Source organism: Pogona vitticeps, chromosome 1, assembly GCF_051106095.1.
Source record: "Pogona vitticeps strain Pit_001003342236 chromosome 1, PviZW2.1, whole genome shotgun sequence".
Classification (NCBI taxonomy): Eukaryota; Metazoa; Chordata; class Lepidosauria; order Squamata; family Agamidae; genus Pogona; species Pogona vitticeps.
Window position 1 is genome coordinate 31,708,947 of NC_135783.1, and position 17,595 is coordinate 31,726,541.

General features: G+C 42.2%; 1 protein-coding gene across 1 annotated transcript in view; it reads right to left on the reverse strand.

Annotated features, from left to right (window-relative positions):
- The window catches only part of USH2A (usherin), a 559,229-nt gene that overhangs the window by 223,055 nt on the left and 318,579 nt on the right, over positions 1-17,595 (reverse strand). Inside the window, exons 37-38 of the mRNA XM_078392221.1 lie at positions 5,005-5,155; positions 4,719-4,861 (exon numbers count right to left, since the gene is read on the reverse strand). Coding sequence (XP_078248347.1) covers positions 4,719-4,861; positions 5,005-5,155 — 294 coding nt within the window. The remainder of the gene's footprint in view (positions 1-4,718; positions 4,862-5,004; positions 5,156-17,595) is intronic.

Consider the following 17,595-nt stretch of genomic DNA (forward strand, 5'->3'; position numbering starts at 1 on the left):
TTAAAATCTCTATATATCACAATCAGCTCCTTAACTGTAAAATCAATGCCGAATATAACATGTTGTCAATGTAGTTGTCACGGAAGGGAAGCCGGAGAGAGCATGACAGCAACACAGCTTAGCCTGCCAGTGCTAAAAATAAAATAATAAACTCTTTATACTTCAAAGGAATTGTTTATAGAGCTAACTATAGAATATGAGGAGTTGAAGGAGGGGCTTATCACTTCCCTTAATGTCTTTGATTCATTCTTCAAGCCATTTCATTACAGCATTAATACTGGAAGGTAGTTTCATTTTGGCAAATGAAATTCTCTTTTATGGGAGGCTATTTTGCTCATCTGCTTCCAAAGTTCAGTCTCTAACTTTAAAAAAAGAAGGTTCAAAATTATCACAAATCTCTTTTAATAATTTCACTGGAAGCGTGTGTTTATTCACTTATTAAGAAAAAAGGGGAAGAAGAAAAAGCATAATCAGAAAACAAGGATGGGCTTAGTTATTTGGATCATTAAAACAGTTGCTAGCTTTCAAGTCCTGCATGACCCTTCCTTAGGCTAGGCAATAAAGAGCTGGGAGGGATGCTGAAGAAACATGAACGTTCCGGAAATGAGGGTCAGACAGATGCCAGGGGCCTTTGTTTAAAGCAGGGCTCAAAACAGGTTGAGGGTGTAATGAGGGTGAAAGAAGAGAGTGCAAAAAATGGCCTGAAACTCAACATCAATGGCCACTGGTCCCATCACCTCCTGGGAAATAAAAGGCGAAGATATGGAGGCAGTGACAGATTTTATTTTCCTGGGCTCCATGATCACTGCAGATGGAGACAGCAGCCAAGAAATTAAAAGACGCCTGCTTCTTGGGAGGAAAGCGATGACAAACCTTGACAGCATCTTAAAAAGCAGAGACATCACCAAAGTCCGAATAGTCAAAGCTCGGTTTTTCCTGTCGTGATGTATGGAAGTGAGAGCTGGACCATAAAGAAAGCTGACCGCCGAAGAATGGATGCCTTTGAATTGTGGTGCTGGAGGAGACTCTTGAGAGTCCCCTGGACTGCAAGGACAACAAACCTATCAGTTCTAAAGGAAATCAACCCTGAGTGCTCACTGGAAGGAGCTGAGGCTCCAGTACTTTGGCCATCTCATGAGAAGAGAAGACTCCTTGGAAAAGAACTTGATGTTAGGAAAGTGTGAGGGCAAGAGGAGGAGGGGACGACAGAGGATGAGATGGCTGGACAGTGTCTGCGAAGCAACCGACATGAACCTGACACAACTCCGGGAGGCAGTAGAAGATAGGAGGGCCTGGCGTGCTCTGGTCCATGGGGTCACGAATAGACAGACACGACTAAACGACTAAACGACGACGATGGCAAAACAGGAGCTACGGAACCATCTTGCAGGTAGCACATTTCAGATTTCAACTGTAGCAATATGGATTAGATTGTCCTTCTCAATTTTGTGAAACGAAGAACTGCCATTCATACAGCAGCCCGGTCTCCCTGCAATTTTATTGCCCACCCTGGTTTTTGGATTGTACACTAGGGCTTTTAGCTTTTTCTCTTGGCCTATGGATGGTACCTTTGAACAACTGACCAGGGCAATATTGACCACCAAACACTAGATAATACTGTATTTGCCGGCACACAAGGTGACTGGCCGTATAAGACGACCCCCCCCAACAGGAGGAGGAGGAAGAGGGGAAACGGGGGGTGGGTGGTGGGCGAGCGAGCGCACGGCTGGCTCAGCAGCGCGGGGCAGCAGGCAGCCCGGCAGTGGCTCAGGCATGGCAGCAAGAGGGTGAGGAAGAGCAAGAGGCTGAGGAGGAGGAGGAGGAGGAAAAGGGAAATGGGCGGGGGGGTGGGCGAGCGAGCGCGCTGGCTAGGCAGCGAGAGGGAGAGGAAGAAGGCAAGAGGCTGAGGAGGAGGAGGAGGAAAAGGGAAACAGGGGGAGGGGGCGAGCGAGCACGCGGCTGGCTCAGCGGTGCGGGGTGGCGGGCAGCCCGGCGGCGGGCTCTGGCCGCTCAGGCATGGCAGGCTGTGCTTCCCTCCCTCCATACAGACTGACTGCCTGCCTGGGGTGGGGGCTAATGTAGGAAAGGAAGGGGGTGTGGGGGTAGGCTGTTAGGGTGGCAGGCTGTGTATGTGTGGGGGGTGGCTGCCTATCAACTTCTGATCAGATGATCAGTGGCTGGTAGGCAGAATGGGCCTTTGTGCCATGTGGTAAACTCTCCTGGGGGTACCCAATTTGTGGGTAAATAACTTGGATGTCTGATATCAAATTTTCACCATAGTTAGCAGGTATGTTGGGGAAAGACATAGGAAGCTCTGTTGTGATCTCTAAGTACCTGGGGGAGCTTTCCTGGGGGGGGTCCTCTTTGTGACTATATAACCCAGGAGTCCATGATCCAGTGTTCACCACACTTTCAGAGCTTGTAGAAAAGTGTCTGAGGAAGCTTCCCTGCAAATTTCGTGTCTCTAGGTCATTGGGGGCCAGTGTTATAGCCCTTTAAAATGCAGATGAGTCAACAGATCCATTTGTTGAAGAATATTCGTATGTTTGTATTTGATGGTCCGTTAACCTTGACGAATAATGGATCTAAACTAATCGCCATTTTTTAAATTGTCCCCATCTCTAGTAACAACGTATTGGATTTTAATGGATTTATCAGTCATAGGCTGAAATACTGTTCATGCTGTAAGCCAAACTGTAACTTTCCATCTGTTCCTCCTTTGAAAACAAAACATCTCTGCCACAATCCTTTGGGGAGTGTGTATATGCTGGTTTGGTGAGGCACCACCAAGAATTGTAGTGGGGATTCTTTGTTTACCAGGGAGGAATAACCTGTAAGATGTGACTTGGCTTCACCACTAGCTGTGCTGTAGCCGGGCTTTCTGAGAGTTGCAGTCAGGAAGAACTGGGTTACTCAAGGTTGGCAACCACTGGCTTATGGTATAGACAGGATTTCAGCCATAGAATAATAAACACAAGGAGAATGTCAGACAGGAAAGAAAACAGAGCAAAAGCAAAAACAGAACAACAACAACAAAACTATAAAGAAGACAAAGACATTGTGGCACCTTAATGTGAGCTTTCGTGGATCACGTCCACTTCTTCATGCACATATGTGCTCTGTAATGGACATACATTGTTGATGAACGTGACGCTCTTATATATAGGAAGTGGACTTGATCTGCAAAAGCTTACATTCAAATATAGCAGTTGGTCTTTAAAGTGCCACAATGTTTTTGTCTTCTTTCCTTTTTTTTGTTTTTGCTTTGTTACTTGTTTGACATGCTTGCACAGATGTGCATGACTACCACTTCAAAAGGTACAAGTAGACTGGGAAGCTATTCATATCTGTGATGAGGTTTACCCAACTGCTGGTTCCACAATTGCAGGAAACAATTAATTAAAGTCATTAAAATAATACTATCAGCATCATAATTAAACACTGCACCCAAGCATGGCTTCTGACAGAGTTATTACTTTTCAAGGACTACTTAACACAGCTAATGAAGATTTTCCTACTGATACATTGCTATGCTGGAAAAAGGCTTGAATATTCAATTTCTCTCTGTAACACAGATGTTATAAGCATGGTGGAGAGGGGAATGCAGAAAGAAGCGTGAGAAACACCCATTCAGGATTGGGTTTATATGAAATAAGGCAACACATTTCACTATGAGTGGCAGAGTTTAGGGAGGATGCTGCTTTCTTGCCTCTTTCTTCTATCACGGTGTGCTGAGAGAGCAAGAGCTACAGAGCAGGTCAATCTAGAGAAGAGACTGATTTGCTCCTGGCAATAAGGAAGAGTCGTCAAGGTTCTGCTTCCAGCTTTCTCCATATGGTTGTTTTATGGTTGCCACTCCAAAAATAAAGTCTCAGGACCAATTCAGAACACTATAATTTCACATGAAACCATTATAAGTATGACATAATTGCTGAGAAGTGCACATGTGTTGACCACACAATAATACAGTGCTAGACTATTCCAGGGCATTGAATAATAGTATACCAGCAGGACATCATCAATGCCAATAGGAAGAGCAGCTACAACTAATCCTCTTCCGCAGTAAGTCAGATAGCCAATTTCATCTCCTCATCCAGCAGAAATAAACAGGAGGAATATTTAGCACCTGTGGAAATGAGGGAGGGGCACTAGGGATATCCATGCTGATAATCCCCACATATCCACAGCCAGCCAGGACTGTGATATGCCCACCACATCTATCACAGTAAAAGCCTTCTGTTGCCAATGCATAGATTCCTTGGCTAACTAGATGAAAGAGGAAGTTTTCACTTAAAAAGCAAAGAGTGCTTTAAGTTAATGAATGAGCTTTCAAAGAAATGCCAACTTTTCTAAGAGGGCTTTGGGGATAAAACTGAAGCTAGTGGGAAGCCAACTTGTTTTTACCAACAACCAACATTTTTTATTTGCGTGCTACAGAATCAGCAAACCAAGATCACTGGAAGAACTACCTCTCACTAGCATATGTTTAAATGGTTTCCAGAATAAATCTATTTATACATACTTAGAAGTAATGCCACTAAGTTTAGTGGAGTTTGAACCTAGTGTGTTTAAGGCCACATCCTTAATTTGTTTCAGAGCACTGAATAATAGCTTGGACATTCCTAAGCCACGATTTCATTGTTAAATCATTTCTCATATACCTGTATGTGGATATTAATTATACAGAAATGCTCTGTACTGTTCCAAAAGCTACTTACTGTCTTCTGCTGTTACCATCAAAGTCCATTTGCTGTATATATCCCCATATCCATTGGAAGCAATAACCCTCATCTCATACGATGTATAGGGCTGCAGATCTGTGACTATATGGCTTAAAGAAGCTGTAGGTTTGGAGATCAACCTGCAGTTTAAGAAAATACAAACATAAACAGAAGACACTAGAGAGGAGGAAAATACTACATACCAAATGTATAAGCACATACATGTACAGTCAAAAACAATTTTACATTTCTTTGCAACCTAGGTAGTTTATTATTTACTTACTCTAGAATATCTTCTGGGGAATGCTTAGGCCTCATTTGGAGTCGGTAGCTGGGTAAGCCTGGAGCATTGTTGCGAACTGGTATAGACCAGACAACTTGAAGACTGGTCGGCATGGCAGATGAAAGCCTGGGAGGCAACATGCCATCTGGAGCTGTCGAAAAACATGGATGAATTAGAGCAGAGAAAAATGTGGGCGACATATGCTGAATGGAATCAAAATGCTCCTTACACTGGAAAAACTGTTCCTAAGGATCAGCAGCAATGTAATCATGGTCCATTTAATACAACATCTTTTTCCTCATTATTGCGCTGTTGTGTTATATGCTTTCCAGTGCAATACCATTATCATAGTACGTACAGTATGCATATGCTGAAAACTATATCCTGATAACAAAAGGATTTGAGATGCAATGCTCATCTTGTCCTGCTTTCCACCCCATCATCTAACTCATTCTCCCCACCACCACCACCACAAACACATACACTTCACCAGGACTGTTAGCAGATTGGCTCAAATAATTAAAGACTAAGAGTGAAAAAAGGCATCCATTTTCTGAGTCGGCAGCAACTGTAAACTAGGCTCTGACCACATATGGAGTCAGCCGTTCGTTGAGTTCCCGCCATATGGTGAACCAAGCATCACTCCAAGCAACACCACAATGCCTTTCAAAGTGTGTGGTGCAATTTCGTACTCTGCATAGCATCTTCGTTGAAAAGTGGACCTGAAGCCTTACACAAACATAAATCAGCCATAGAATTCAGCCAGTCCAGTCCAGTAAAATACAATACAATAAAGGATATCAGCTATTCACCAGCCAGTAAATACATTTTAATCTGACAAATAAAGGAATATGATGTCAGTATCAGGGTATATCTGCTTTGGAAGGCATTCTGAAGATGGAGCATCAGCTTCTGTTGGAACCCCAAAGAAAAGACATCATCCGTTTTGTAAAATGCTTAATGTGATTCTATTGATAAGGCATAGAGTGGAGTCCCCCCTGAAGATTCCAGTGCACAAATATGTTGATATGTATATATATTCATCCCCAATCCTTAAGGTCTGCCAGGATGACTCTCCTCTGTGTTTCACCACTGGGAGGGGTTCTCCATATGAAAACTCAAGGGAGGTTCAGCTTGGCTTTCACACCAAAGCTGTATACAAAAGGCACATTTGTGTCCCATTCATCTAATCCTCAAAATGTGGAGAGCTGTTTGTAGTAGATCAGTTTCAAACCTCTGTTCTTAAACCATTGTTTATGAAACTTGGACTGAACACTGAGGACAAATGATCTTTTCCTTAACACTCCACTCTTCTCTTCCCTTTGTGTGTTTCATTCCAGGCTTTTATTAACCCAGAGTTCCATATTAACTAAGTCTGGAGCATGAAAGCTCAGGTTCCTCATGATTCCAACCTGAATTTTTTCGTGGCATAGCCCTCGAAACAATGAGTCAGTGGGTCAACTCTAGTGTGATTTATTATGCTAAGCAACAGAATTTTAGATACAGTTGTGGAAATAAAGGGGTGGCAGATTAAAGGCAATTAATGTTTTGCTCCATGTCAAACCACAAGTTACATTTGGACTAAATATATTGTTTAGAGAGTGGACCAGGTAGGATATTCCTAATGGATTAAATTTTGCCTACCATCTATATATTTATTATTTCTGAAAATTGAACACAAAACTACACTCTAAGGATTCAAGTACTTTGTCAGATTATCCACTGGACAATAACCAAAAAGGTGTTTGGTAAAACCAGTCACATGGTCATTAAAACTATCAAGTGCTTCCCAACCACTGATCACTTGACCATAGACCAAACACCTACTGATCATTCAAAAATAAATAAAGCATCTCACCTATCTTTAATCACTGCAATCCTTTAGGAAATATTTTCCTCTTTCCTCTCTTTAGTCCTAACTTCTTCTCCAAGGAATTGCTTTGTACCCAAGCATTAATTAGAATGCAGCAATAATTTCTCTGCCACATTCTTAACAGAACAGCCATGTACCTATCAGGGTGATATATTGTCTGTAACAAGCAGCGCTATTCAAAATGCTCTCCTCAAGGTTTAATACGACCCTCAGGAGGCAACCACTCCACCAGTAACTTACTGAATCAACACATCTTGTCCAGTAAATGCTCAATTAGCATGGTGAAATGGCATGCTGTAATTATAAAGAAAAAGTACAAAGGATGAAAAGAATTACAAAACTGAGCTCCATCTCTATGTTATAACATAAGCAACCAACACATGCATTACCCATCAAACTGATTGGTGCATATTCTTTGGAGATTAAAGTGTATTTAATGAAGATAAAAATGGGATGGGAAGAGACGTGCATACCACTTTGAGCTCTTCTGAGGCACAATAGAAAATAAACGCCGTATTTTTCTATGTATAAGATTCTATTTTTTCCTAAAATCGTTATACTAAAAATTGAGGGGAGGAGAGAACAAAATGGCCCGTACCTTGCCTCTGCAAACAGGCTTCCTTCAGTCACGAGTCTGAGCTTCCTATAGTCAGGAGACTTATGGAACTGACGTCAGCTGATGGTGAATAAACCAATTGAAACACACCTTGTTGGAGGTGGAGCCTGTAGGCTTAGATAGAACAGGGACTCACAATGTCTGAGCATTCTGAGCCCAGAGGCTGAATATTCAAAACTAAGTTTTCTAATGTTGGGGTTAGAAAAGTGGAGGGGGGTCTTATAAATAAAAAAAGGTAAATAAATAAATAAATAAACTAGTTCTGCTCTTCATCAAGTCCACACATCTATTGCTAAATCATCCTTGCATCTTGTTCCACTTTCAGTCCCAAACTTACAGGTCATTCTCTAAATATGGCTACCTTTGTCAAGTGCCGCCCAGAGACCTCTGGGTAGAGTGGGTGGCATATAAATAAATAAATAAATAAATAAATAAATAAATAAATAAATAAATAAATAGGATGTGATGAGGCTTCCTGACACAAAGCCACCACCATCATACCAAATGACATACTGCACCTCTATGCGACTAAGTGACCCTATTTAGCCCAATCCAGCTTCATTCAATTTGGCCATCTAGCTGTTCCCTTAGCTTCATCCATCTAGGTTCAGGGTTTCACTTGCTTAGCTCTCTGAATCTAGAAGTGGTCCAGATTTAAATTCCCATATAGTCAACAGTATTTATATTGTACTAGTAGGACTTCCCATGTTCAATATTTCTTACATGGTGTGCAGGTATATCATGGTTCCTTCCATGCTATGAGTATATGTACATATTGAATTTGCTTACAGAAAGAGTGCACGGGATTGAATGAGTTTGTTCTTGAAGAACAAATTCAGAGATGCCCCCACATTTAGGACAGAATAAACATCTGAGGCTAGGAGAAAAAAACACCATGGGATAACACCTGCTTGTTACCATAATGGCCAATTAGATATAATGTGGGAAATTCATTACAAAGTACTTATAGGGAAAGGAAAGCTCACTTGATTCCTGACTTATATAATCCTTTATAATATACCATATTTTACTGTGTATAAGACACCCCCATGTATAAAACACCCCCTTTTTTAACCCAAAATTAAGACATCTAAGTGGGGCTTAGCAAGTGTAGGGGGAAAGGGATCAAAGCACTGCAGGATCACTTTGATCCCTGCTCTCTCCCATTGTCCTAAGCCCCACAGGGCTTAACAAAAGGAGGGGGAAATGGATCAAAGCAATCCTGCGAGTGCATGATTGTTTTGATCCCTTCCTCCCTTATACAGCCATGGGATTGCTTTGATCCTTTACCCCTCCTTTTGCTAACCCCCATAGGACTTAGTAAGCAGAGGGGAAAGCAAGGATCAAAGCCATCCTGCAACACTTTGATCCCTGCTTTCCTTTTGCTAAGGCTTAGCAAGTGGAGGGGAAAACAGGGATCAAAGCCCTGCAGGATCACTTTGATCCCTGCTTTCCCCTCCACTTGTTTTTATCTCCTTAGCTTACTCCCGTGTATAAGACAACCCTCAATTTTTAGTCTAAAGATTTTAGACAAAAGTATAGTCTTATACATGGAAAAATACTGTAGATGCTGTAATCCTTTACAGCATCTACAGCGGCTTTGCCCAATGTACAGTGGTGCCCTGCATAGCAACGATAATCCCTTCCGAAAAAATCGTCGCTATCGGATTCATCGCTATGCGGGAAAAAACCCATAGGAACGCAGTAAAACACATTTGATGCGTTCCTATGGGGAAAAAACTCACCGCTATGCGGAAAGCCTCCATCCGGCCGCCATTTTCACTGCCCGGTAAGTGAGGAAAGGGCGCGAAAACACTGCAGGTGGCCATTTTGTTTACCTGCTGGCCATTTTGGAGCCACCGATCAGCTGTTTTAAAAACTTCGTTATGCGATAATCAGTAAGCAAAACGCTTACTGATCACCGCAAAGCGATGTTTACCCGTTGAAAACATTGTTATGCGATCGCTTTTGCGATCGTAAAAACCTCATTGCTATGCGGATTCATCGTTAAATGGTGCGCTCGTTAAGCGAGGCACCACTGCATTGCCTTTCAAATGTTTTGAACTCAGATTAGGCATCCTTCAATCCTGAGAGACTATGGTAACGTACTCTGAATAGAGGTCTTGGAGCAGTGTCTAGTGTGGCTGAGAAGGCCAATTCAAGAGCGACAATCCCTTCCACACTGAAAACAAATCCAATCTGTCCCCTGTCCAGCTCCCTGATTTTGCTGGTTAAGGGATTGCCTCTTAGCCTGCTGAACAAGTGTCTCTTCAAAATGGCAGAGGTCATGATGCACCGCCTGCCTCCAGGCTGAATGCTCAGATGTCAAAGTTTTCCATCTGTTGAGATCCATTCCTAAAGCCTTCAGATCCTGCTTGCAGATATCCTTGTATCACAGCTGTGGTCTCCCTTTGGGGCACTTTCCCTGCCCTAATTCTCCATACAGGAGATCTTTTGGAATCCGCCCATTAACCATTTTCACAATATGCCCAAGCTAACGTAGATGTCGCTGTTTCAGTAATGTATACATGGTAAAAATTACAACTCGCTCTAGGATTACCTTATTTGGAACTTTGTCCTGCCAGGTGATACCAAAAGTGCATTGGAGACAACTCATATGGAATGTGTTCAGCTTCCTCTCCTGCCGTACTCACTGCAGTACAGGAGTCTACTCAGGACACCGGTTCCATAGACCTGGATTTTGGTATATGTCATCAACTTCTTATTGAGCCATACTCTCTTTGTGAGTCTAGAGAACATGGTAGCTGCTTTGCCAATGTGTTTATCTAGCTTGATATCTTGGGAGAAAGTGTCAGAGATTCTTGAGCCAAGGTACACAAAGTCATAAACATGTTTTGAACTACAGTAACCAATACGCTGACCTTTTGCCATCTTTGCCAAAATGTGATGGGAACTTCAGTGGATCCACAAGAACCTGCTGCTTTTCCAGTTCCTTAAATATGAACGCTCTATTAAAAGAAGTCCTAAATTCAGCCTTAATGTAGAACAGAGCAAGTCCATCGTAACAATGAAATTTATGTAAATGTTGGCTTACCAAAACTTATATACAGTGATGCCTCACAAGACGAATGCCTTGTGCAACGAAAAACTCGCAAGATGAAAGAGTTTTGCAAGTTTTTCAGTGTAAAATTTTTTGTCTTGCGAGGTGCGGTTTCCCATAGGAATGCATTAATATTTAATTAATGCTTTCCTATGGGCGAAAAAAGTCACTTACCAGGTAGCCCCAGAGACCAAGGAGTGTCTATAACAACGGCCCCAGAAAGCCACCCGCCTGCACTGCATTCATCCACCTCTTTGGCGTGTGCAGGGCTTCTCCCCCAGATGTTTGAGTCCAGCTGTTCTATTGGATCCTGGTGCTGTTTCCTCCTAAGGGGTGTGTGTGAGCACAGCACCGAACAGCTGAGAGGCAGCAACCCTATCAGGGTTTATTATTAATAAAATGCCCTGCTCCACCCACCTTTCAGCTGGTTGCCACCTCTCAGCTGTTTGGCGCTCTGCTCACGCACACCCCTTAGGAGGAAACAGCTCCAGAATCCTATAGAACAGCCACTGGAGATGACCACGGCATGGCTGCCACCTCTCAGCTGTTTGGCGCTTTGCTCACGTACACCCCTTAGGAGGAAACAGTGCCAGATCCAATAGAACAGCCGGACTCAAACATCCGGGTGAGATTCCCTGTGCAAGCCAAAGAGGCGGTGGCAGATGAATGTGGCGGGTGGAGGGGGACGGTGTTCTAGGCCGTTGTTACAGATGCTCCTTGGTCTCCGGGGCTAACTGGTAAGTGACTTTTTTGCCCATAGGAATGCGTTAAACAAATTTCAATGCATTCCTATGGGAAACCGCACCTTGCAAGATGAAAATTTCGCAAGACGACAGGACTCGCGGAATGAATTATTTTCGTCTTGCGAGACATCACTGTAAATGTATTTCGTAGTTCTACTCAGACCCATTGATTTGGTGGGTTTACTCTGGCTGTGACTAGGCAATGGCATCAGATGAAGGTTTGTGAGGCCTGCCTATTTTGTACTAAAAAGATTCCTACTTTAGACACACAGTTCTCCTTCTCTTACCGCAAACATTCTGTGTTGTTGGGCATTTCTTACAAAAGGCTCTGGCAAATGGCAGAGGCAGAAGCCTCAAAAGCAGGCATGTACAGACAGTGGAACACATATCACTTACTTCTGTTGCAGAAGGACATTTAAAAGCAACAGATAAGAACTTTTTGCATGCTTGTTTACAACTTTATCATCCTTAGTCAAGTTGAATTTCTGCTAAAATTATGCGCAGAATAAAAGAATGCCAATAAGCAATTAGTTGACTGATTAATGATTATAAATACATGTCAAAGAGACACTGGATGGAATTTAGAGCTGTCCAAGAAAACCAATTATATGTCATGCTGTTTAAAAAGATATCCAGCCAATAACTGTCATAGAATAATGAGCTATGAAAACAAGGAGTAAACAAACAACAGCAGCACATCTACAATGGGCATTGCATGCTGATATAAATATGTGAATCAATGAAGTCCTTTTCTGTGCTGTCAGTACTTACAATTGCATCACAGACTCTAAACCAGACCTCCACTTAAGGACATGAAGGGACTAGTCAATACTTTTTTATTTCTTATTCTAGGGTTGGGATGGGTGAAAATATGATTTCAATTCATTTAAGTAGAAGAATTTATCAATTTTCACACATATCTTCATATGTAAAATGGCAGGAATCTGAAATAGAAACATTTTGCATGAGGGAGAAGACAGAATTGACAAATTTGTCAGGCCTAGTGCTTTTCGTTCTTAACTCAGAGGAAGTGTTTGATGTCTGAGTTCAATAGTGTTAGTGCTGAAATTATGGCTGACAGCACCACTACTTCCTTCTGAGAGATTTATCATCTTTATTCCTTTATGGTAGGAATGTACAACGTGATTCTCTCTATATTGGGTAGAGTTCCTATACATGCAATAATCAGATGAAAAAGGGAATCTCAGCAGATGTGGTTTGCATGACAAGCTAATGTTGTTATATGTGTACAGTCAAGTCATTTCTGAGTTATGGATACCCTACATGTCTTTTCAGGGAATGCAATATATTCAAAGAGTGAGAGCAAGGATTAGAACCCAGACTTCCTGAACTGCAGTCTGACACTATATCCACTCTACTATACTGGCTGTCACGTGATAAACAATACCTGCTGAAATTTACCTCTGCAATATACCTATTAAAGGTACAGAAATCCTATCCTCCTTTCCTTGATGCTGGCAAAAGTTGTATCTATTTGGCTAGCAGATGTGGAAAAAAAAAGAATTCTCTTCTAATTCCTTTTTGAATGCACAAATTGCTTCGTATTTGAGATGTAAAGAGTTGGATGTTTAAATATTCTGAATAAGGGAGAAAGCAAAACTGACAGATTTTTTCACTGCTGCTCTAGAATAAGGGTGGGTGGCCTTATCTAGATTGGGACTTTAGAACTGAGGCATTACTCTTCTGATCCCATTTATGACCATAATCCAGCTTACACATCTAGCACCTGCCATTTTTATTGCCAATCCATTTTAGAATATTATTCTAAGACAAATTCTGAAAAATTCTTGACAATTCATATTTTACTCAGTTCCCATAACCAAGATATGTCTGCATACCTTTTCCTTGATGACAAGAAGGGTTGGGCAACTAGGGCCTTGCAGTTGTTTTTGGAATTACATTCTCATGATCCTTCGTCAGTGGCTATGTTGGTGAGGCCTTGTAGGATTTGCAACACACCAATATCTGAAGGGCCACCGTTGTATACTACCAGACATGTCTGCACATATTTTCCAATTCTAGCCATTTTGAGCTGTGTACCTTTTGTAAATACATGTGAGGCCTTCAGTGGATTTTCTCTGTCTGAAGCGTATAGCACACCTTCAAAATGCCTCAGTTTATAAGCCAAGGTGTGCTTCATCTTGCAACAGGCACAAAGGTGCAAAATGGACACTTTCACTAGGAATCTAAACACCAATGAAGTTCTTTTCCATCTCTATATTTACGGATTGGTAAAGCAAGCTGTAGGTCTCAGAAAGTCAATTTCACAGAGACGTTGCTCTGAACAATACTCTTATCTTCATGGGCTGTTCTGATGTAGACTTTACAGTGTGTCTTTCTGCAAAGCATAAAACCTCAGCACTTTCACTTGCACCCTTTACTGCAGACAGCAACTCCCACACAATAGCTGAATTTATCATTGCTCAGGCTCTCCCCTTGAAGCAAATATTGACATACTAATATTTCACAAAGCACACAGTTCTCTAACGTTTTGTGACAAAATGTGGAGATAGTCAATGCATGAAGGCAAGGGACAGAAACAAATAAACTCCTAATGTTTGAACCTCTTGCCTCTATTTGTTGGTCAGGTTTTCTGCGCACAAGCGGTATGCCTGCTAAAGCTGCATACACTCAAACGCATGATACAAATTGCTCAGGAAAAACTGCACAGGGTAGCAAATTAATGGAGAAAGAATAAAGACTTCACATGGAATCTGGATCTCTGCTGCTGGAATCCTGTTCCACAACTTTACACCATGCAATTTTGATGCCTTTATTGGCCATGGCCATTTTGGTATGAAAAGTTTCCTATCTCCACCCCAAAGTTCCTGGAGATTGTTAGGGATCCCTTTCATCATGTGCTAAAATGTCTGTGTGTGTGTGTGTGTGTGAGAGAGAGAGAGAGAGAGAGAGAGAGAACTCCTCAAGTGTCTGAAAATGCCTACCACCAGTCTTGGTCCTGACTTACCCTGTCCTGCGTTGAGTCCAGAGCAACAGCTGGGTCAAGCTGGTGGGAGCCGGGAAAAAAGATGGCTGCCACCACATGACGAGTGGCAAAGGAACCTGGGATGGCCTGTGCTGGCTCAAGAGCACCACCCCCTATGGGGATTGGGCTGGCACAGGGCAAAGGGTGTGGGGCTGCTTGCCAGCGGACCTGAGGAACAGGGTTTTCAGTCAGTCCGCCGGCACAGTTAAAAAAGAAAGGCGAGCCGAGGCTTGGAGCTTCAGTTCGCCAGAACGTAAGTCTCCCTGCCTGTCCACCAAGGCTGGTTGCATTACTTTTCTATGCTCACAGGTTGCTATAGTTATTGCTTTGCTGGGTTGTTAGTTTATATGTTCAATCGGCACAACTTGGAAGACGTTTTCAGGCATTGGGAAGGATCCAATCGATTGTTGGACAGCAGGCGGCGACCTGCATGTCTGCATGGGTGAGAAATCCCCACGTGGGAACTTGGACGGGGGACCTGGATCTGCCCCAGCTTGGGCGGGGGAGATTTGCCCCTGCCCTAGGAGGTAGGGGAGACATGGAGTTGCTTATGTCTGTGTGGCCTCCCAAAGGAACTGCCAACCCAGAGGTCTCTCGAGACAGCAGATGGCATCGGGGGGCATTCTGGTCCCCCGATGAGGTGGATCCAACCCAGTGCTTGGCCAGGATGACTGTTGCTGTGATTGATAAAGTTGTGGCCTCTTTTTCACCAATTATGTTGTGTGTGTGTCAGTTAATTCAGTGGTTTAAGGACCAGCCAGCTTAGCAGTAGGCCATCAACAAGACCCTGGTCAACTTCCCCCGCCTTTTGGAGGGGGTATATGTTCATCTGTTCTTTTGCACATGAAACCGCCAAATTCTAAACAGCTCAATGCCATTTGCATTTTTAATTACCATTTCACTTACGGTAAAGTAGAGAGTCTCATGGAGGAAAGATCCAATCTGCATTGGAATTGTAATCATAGATATCCTTCAGTCTCAAGAGACCATGGTAACGTGCTCTGTATAGAGGACTTGGAACAGCGTCTAGTGTTTTAATGCCGTATGCAAAGCTGGAGTGTCCTCTCCAGGGCACGAAGCCTGGGTAAAATAATATGGAGGATAGGCTGTTACCCAACCAGCAAATCCCCCCTCTCCACATCACTGAAATAGTCCAATGGAAAGGCAAGAGTCAATACAACTGGTTTCAGCGACGTTGCAGGAGTTGACAGAATGACACGAACTGCCTCTGGGACTCCAGCTCCGGAAATTGTAATAACTGCACACAAACTGGCATTGTGTCTAGAACATAAAACATTCAAGAAATCCTGTGATGTATCCAATGAGATTTCTCAAGAGGAAAAAGATCATGCACAGAGAGATCGTGCAGCAAGGGGAAAGGAAGGATCCCCCCCCTACTTCCTCAATGACAGTAAAATGCTCTGAGATTTATATCACTAAAAAGGATTCTTTAAACTAAATAGGGAACAGCAGCAAGAAGGTAACCATACTCGGATGGGCAAGATGAGCAGACTCTATCTGAGGCTTGACAAATAAATAAACTTCTTATATAGTGGGATCCACATTAAATGTTCTGCTTTGGTATGTTCAGAATTTTTGCACATTCTTAAGTTACCTATTCCTTGCTTTCAAGTATAGGGGAGATTGCACACAGCTAAATTCTATTGTCAGTCCAGAGTGAGTCAGTTACTTCAGGCTGCATATGTTGGATATCATGAAAAGGTAGCAAATTATGCCAGAAAGGTTAAGAAAAGCACTTAATGGGACCAGTTCCCAAAATGTGATTTGATTTTCCTTCAAATCTGTTTATCGTGGCTTTTTTAGAGGGATGGCCTCCATCTCTTTCTCAGCTTCAAAGGATGTCACGCTTTTCCTGGTCATCTCTTAAATTTTATTTACTGAGGCATATTCTACTCATTAGGATAGTGCATTTAATTAATACAGCAAGTAAGGTGGTGCACAAGATCTCTCTCCTGCACTACATTTCGCTCTACAGCGATTTTGTTGGAACGGATTATCGTCAAACGGAGCACCACTGTATTTCTTTGCTCACATGTACGCAAGAGGTCTGAAGACAGCAAATCTGACTATTCATAGAGTTGCTCCACATGAACCAGAACCACAGTTTCCCCCAACTTTTTTTAGTTGACAAATCTGCCTTTTTTTAAACATACATTTTTATGTGAGCAAAATGACAATGAAGAGGTTGGCCCCATTGTAGTCCCCTCCACAAAGCAACATGATTCCAAACAACCCAATAGAGCTCCATTCAGTTGCCAGAGATGAACTTTTGAAAGTTAGACTTTGTTCCTGACAGTGTTTTACAGGGTGGGCATTAAGCTTGACTACATGATGTTGGATTTATGATGCAGGAAATTCATCCTGATACTAACAATCTTTCCAGGTCCAACCAAAGGTAACAGAGTTTTTTAAATGTGTTGCCTCCTGGAGGATTTTAGAATTGATCTGCAGAAGCTATGGGTGAAGAAAGTAATACCATAGCATGCAAACACAAGCATTCCAATGCCTTCTGACTTCTCATGAATCAAATCCAATGAAGAAGCAGTAATGACTACATTTAATGTCGCACTTGTAGCATACCTTAACTCAGTTGTCTTGTTCACAATCTGTCTGAAGAATTCAAAGTATCTGATCTTTGAAGTAATCTATAATCTCTGTTGTACAAAGAACACGGCACTGCATGTCAGGTTCAGATAAAACCTATTTTTATTATTTTGGCTTCTCCCTCCTCTTCTTAACAAAAATCTAATTTGCTTGTTGTTCCCTTAGGTACACAGTACACAGTTCATAATTCATTTGATGTAAAATGTCAGTTTAGATTCTTGCACTTCTTTGATACATGAGAAAAAAACATGTACATTTCAATTTTCTTCTATGAGACTCTGCCAGCAAAAGCCCCCCATTGAGCTGCTCAAAGACCTTTGTGTTAAATTAAACATCAAGATTCAGAAACTGTGAGGAATGATATTTCCAAGACATACAGTACAAGTATATGAGCCTGGGAAAAAGGTAATGATTTTCCTACCAGCGAAGTGATCTCTCCCAAAGAGCACATTTGATCCTTGAATTAGTTCTCAGTTATAATTTAATACATCACGATTGTCTGAAGCTTTCTTTATATTTAGACACAAAGTAATATTGTCAGGTCCACAAAGAGGAAAACATATTCAGGGGGGCTATTTTCCTCTCAGCATGTTTATTCTGTAAACATCTGTGCATGGTAATACAGAAGTGGGTATAGCACTAATGAAAAAAAGCACCAATATTACA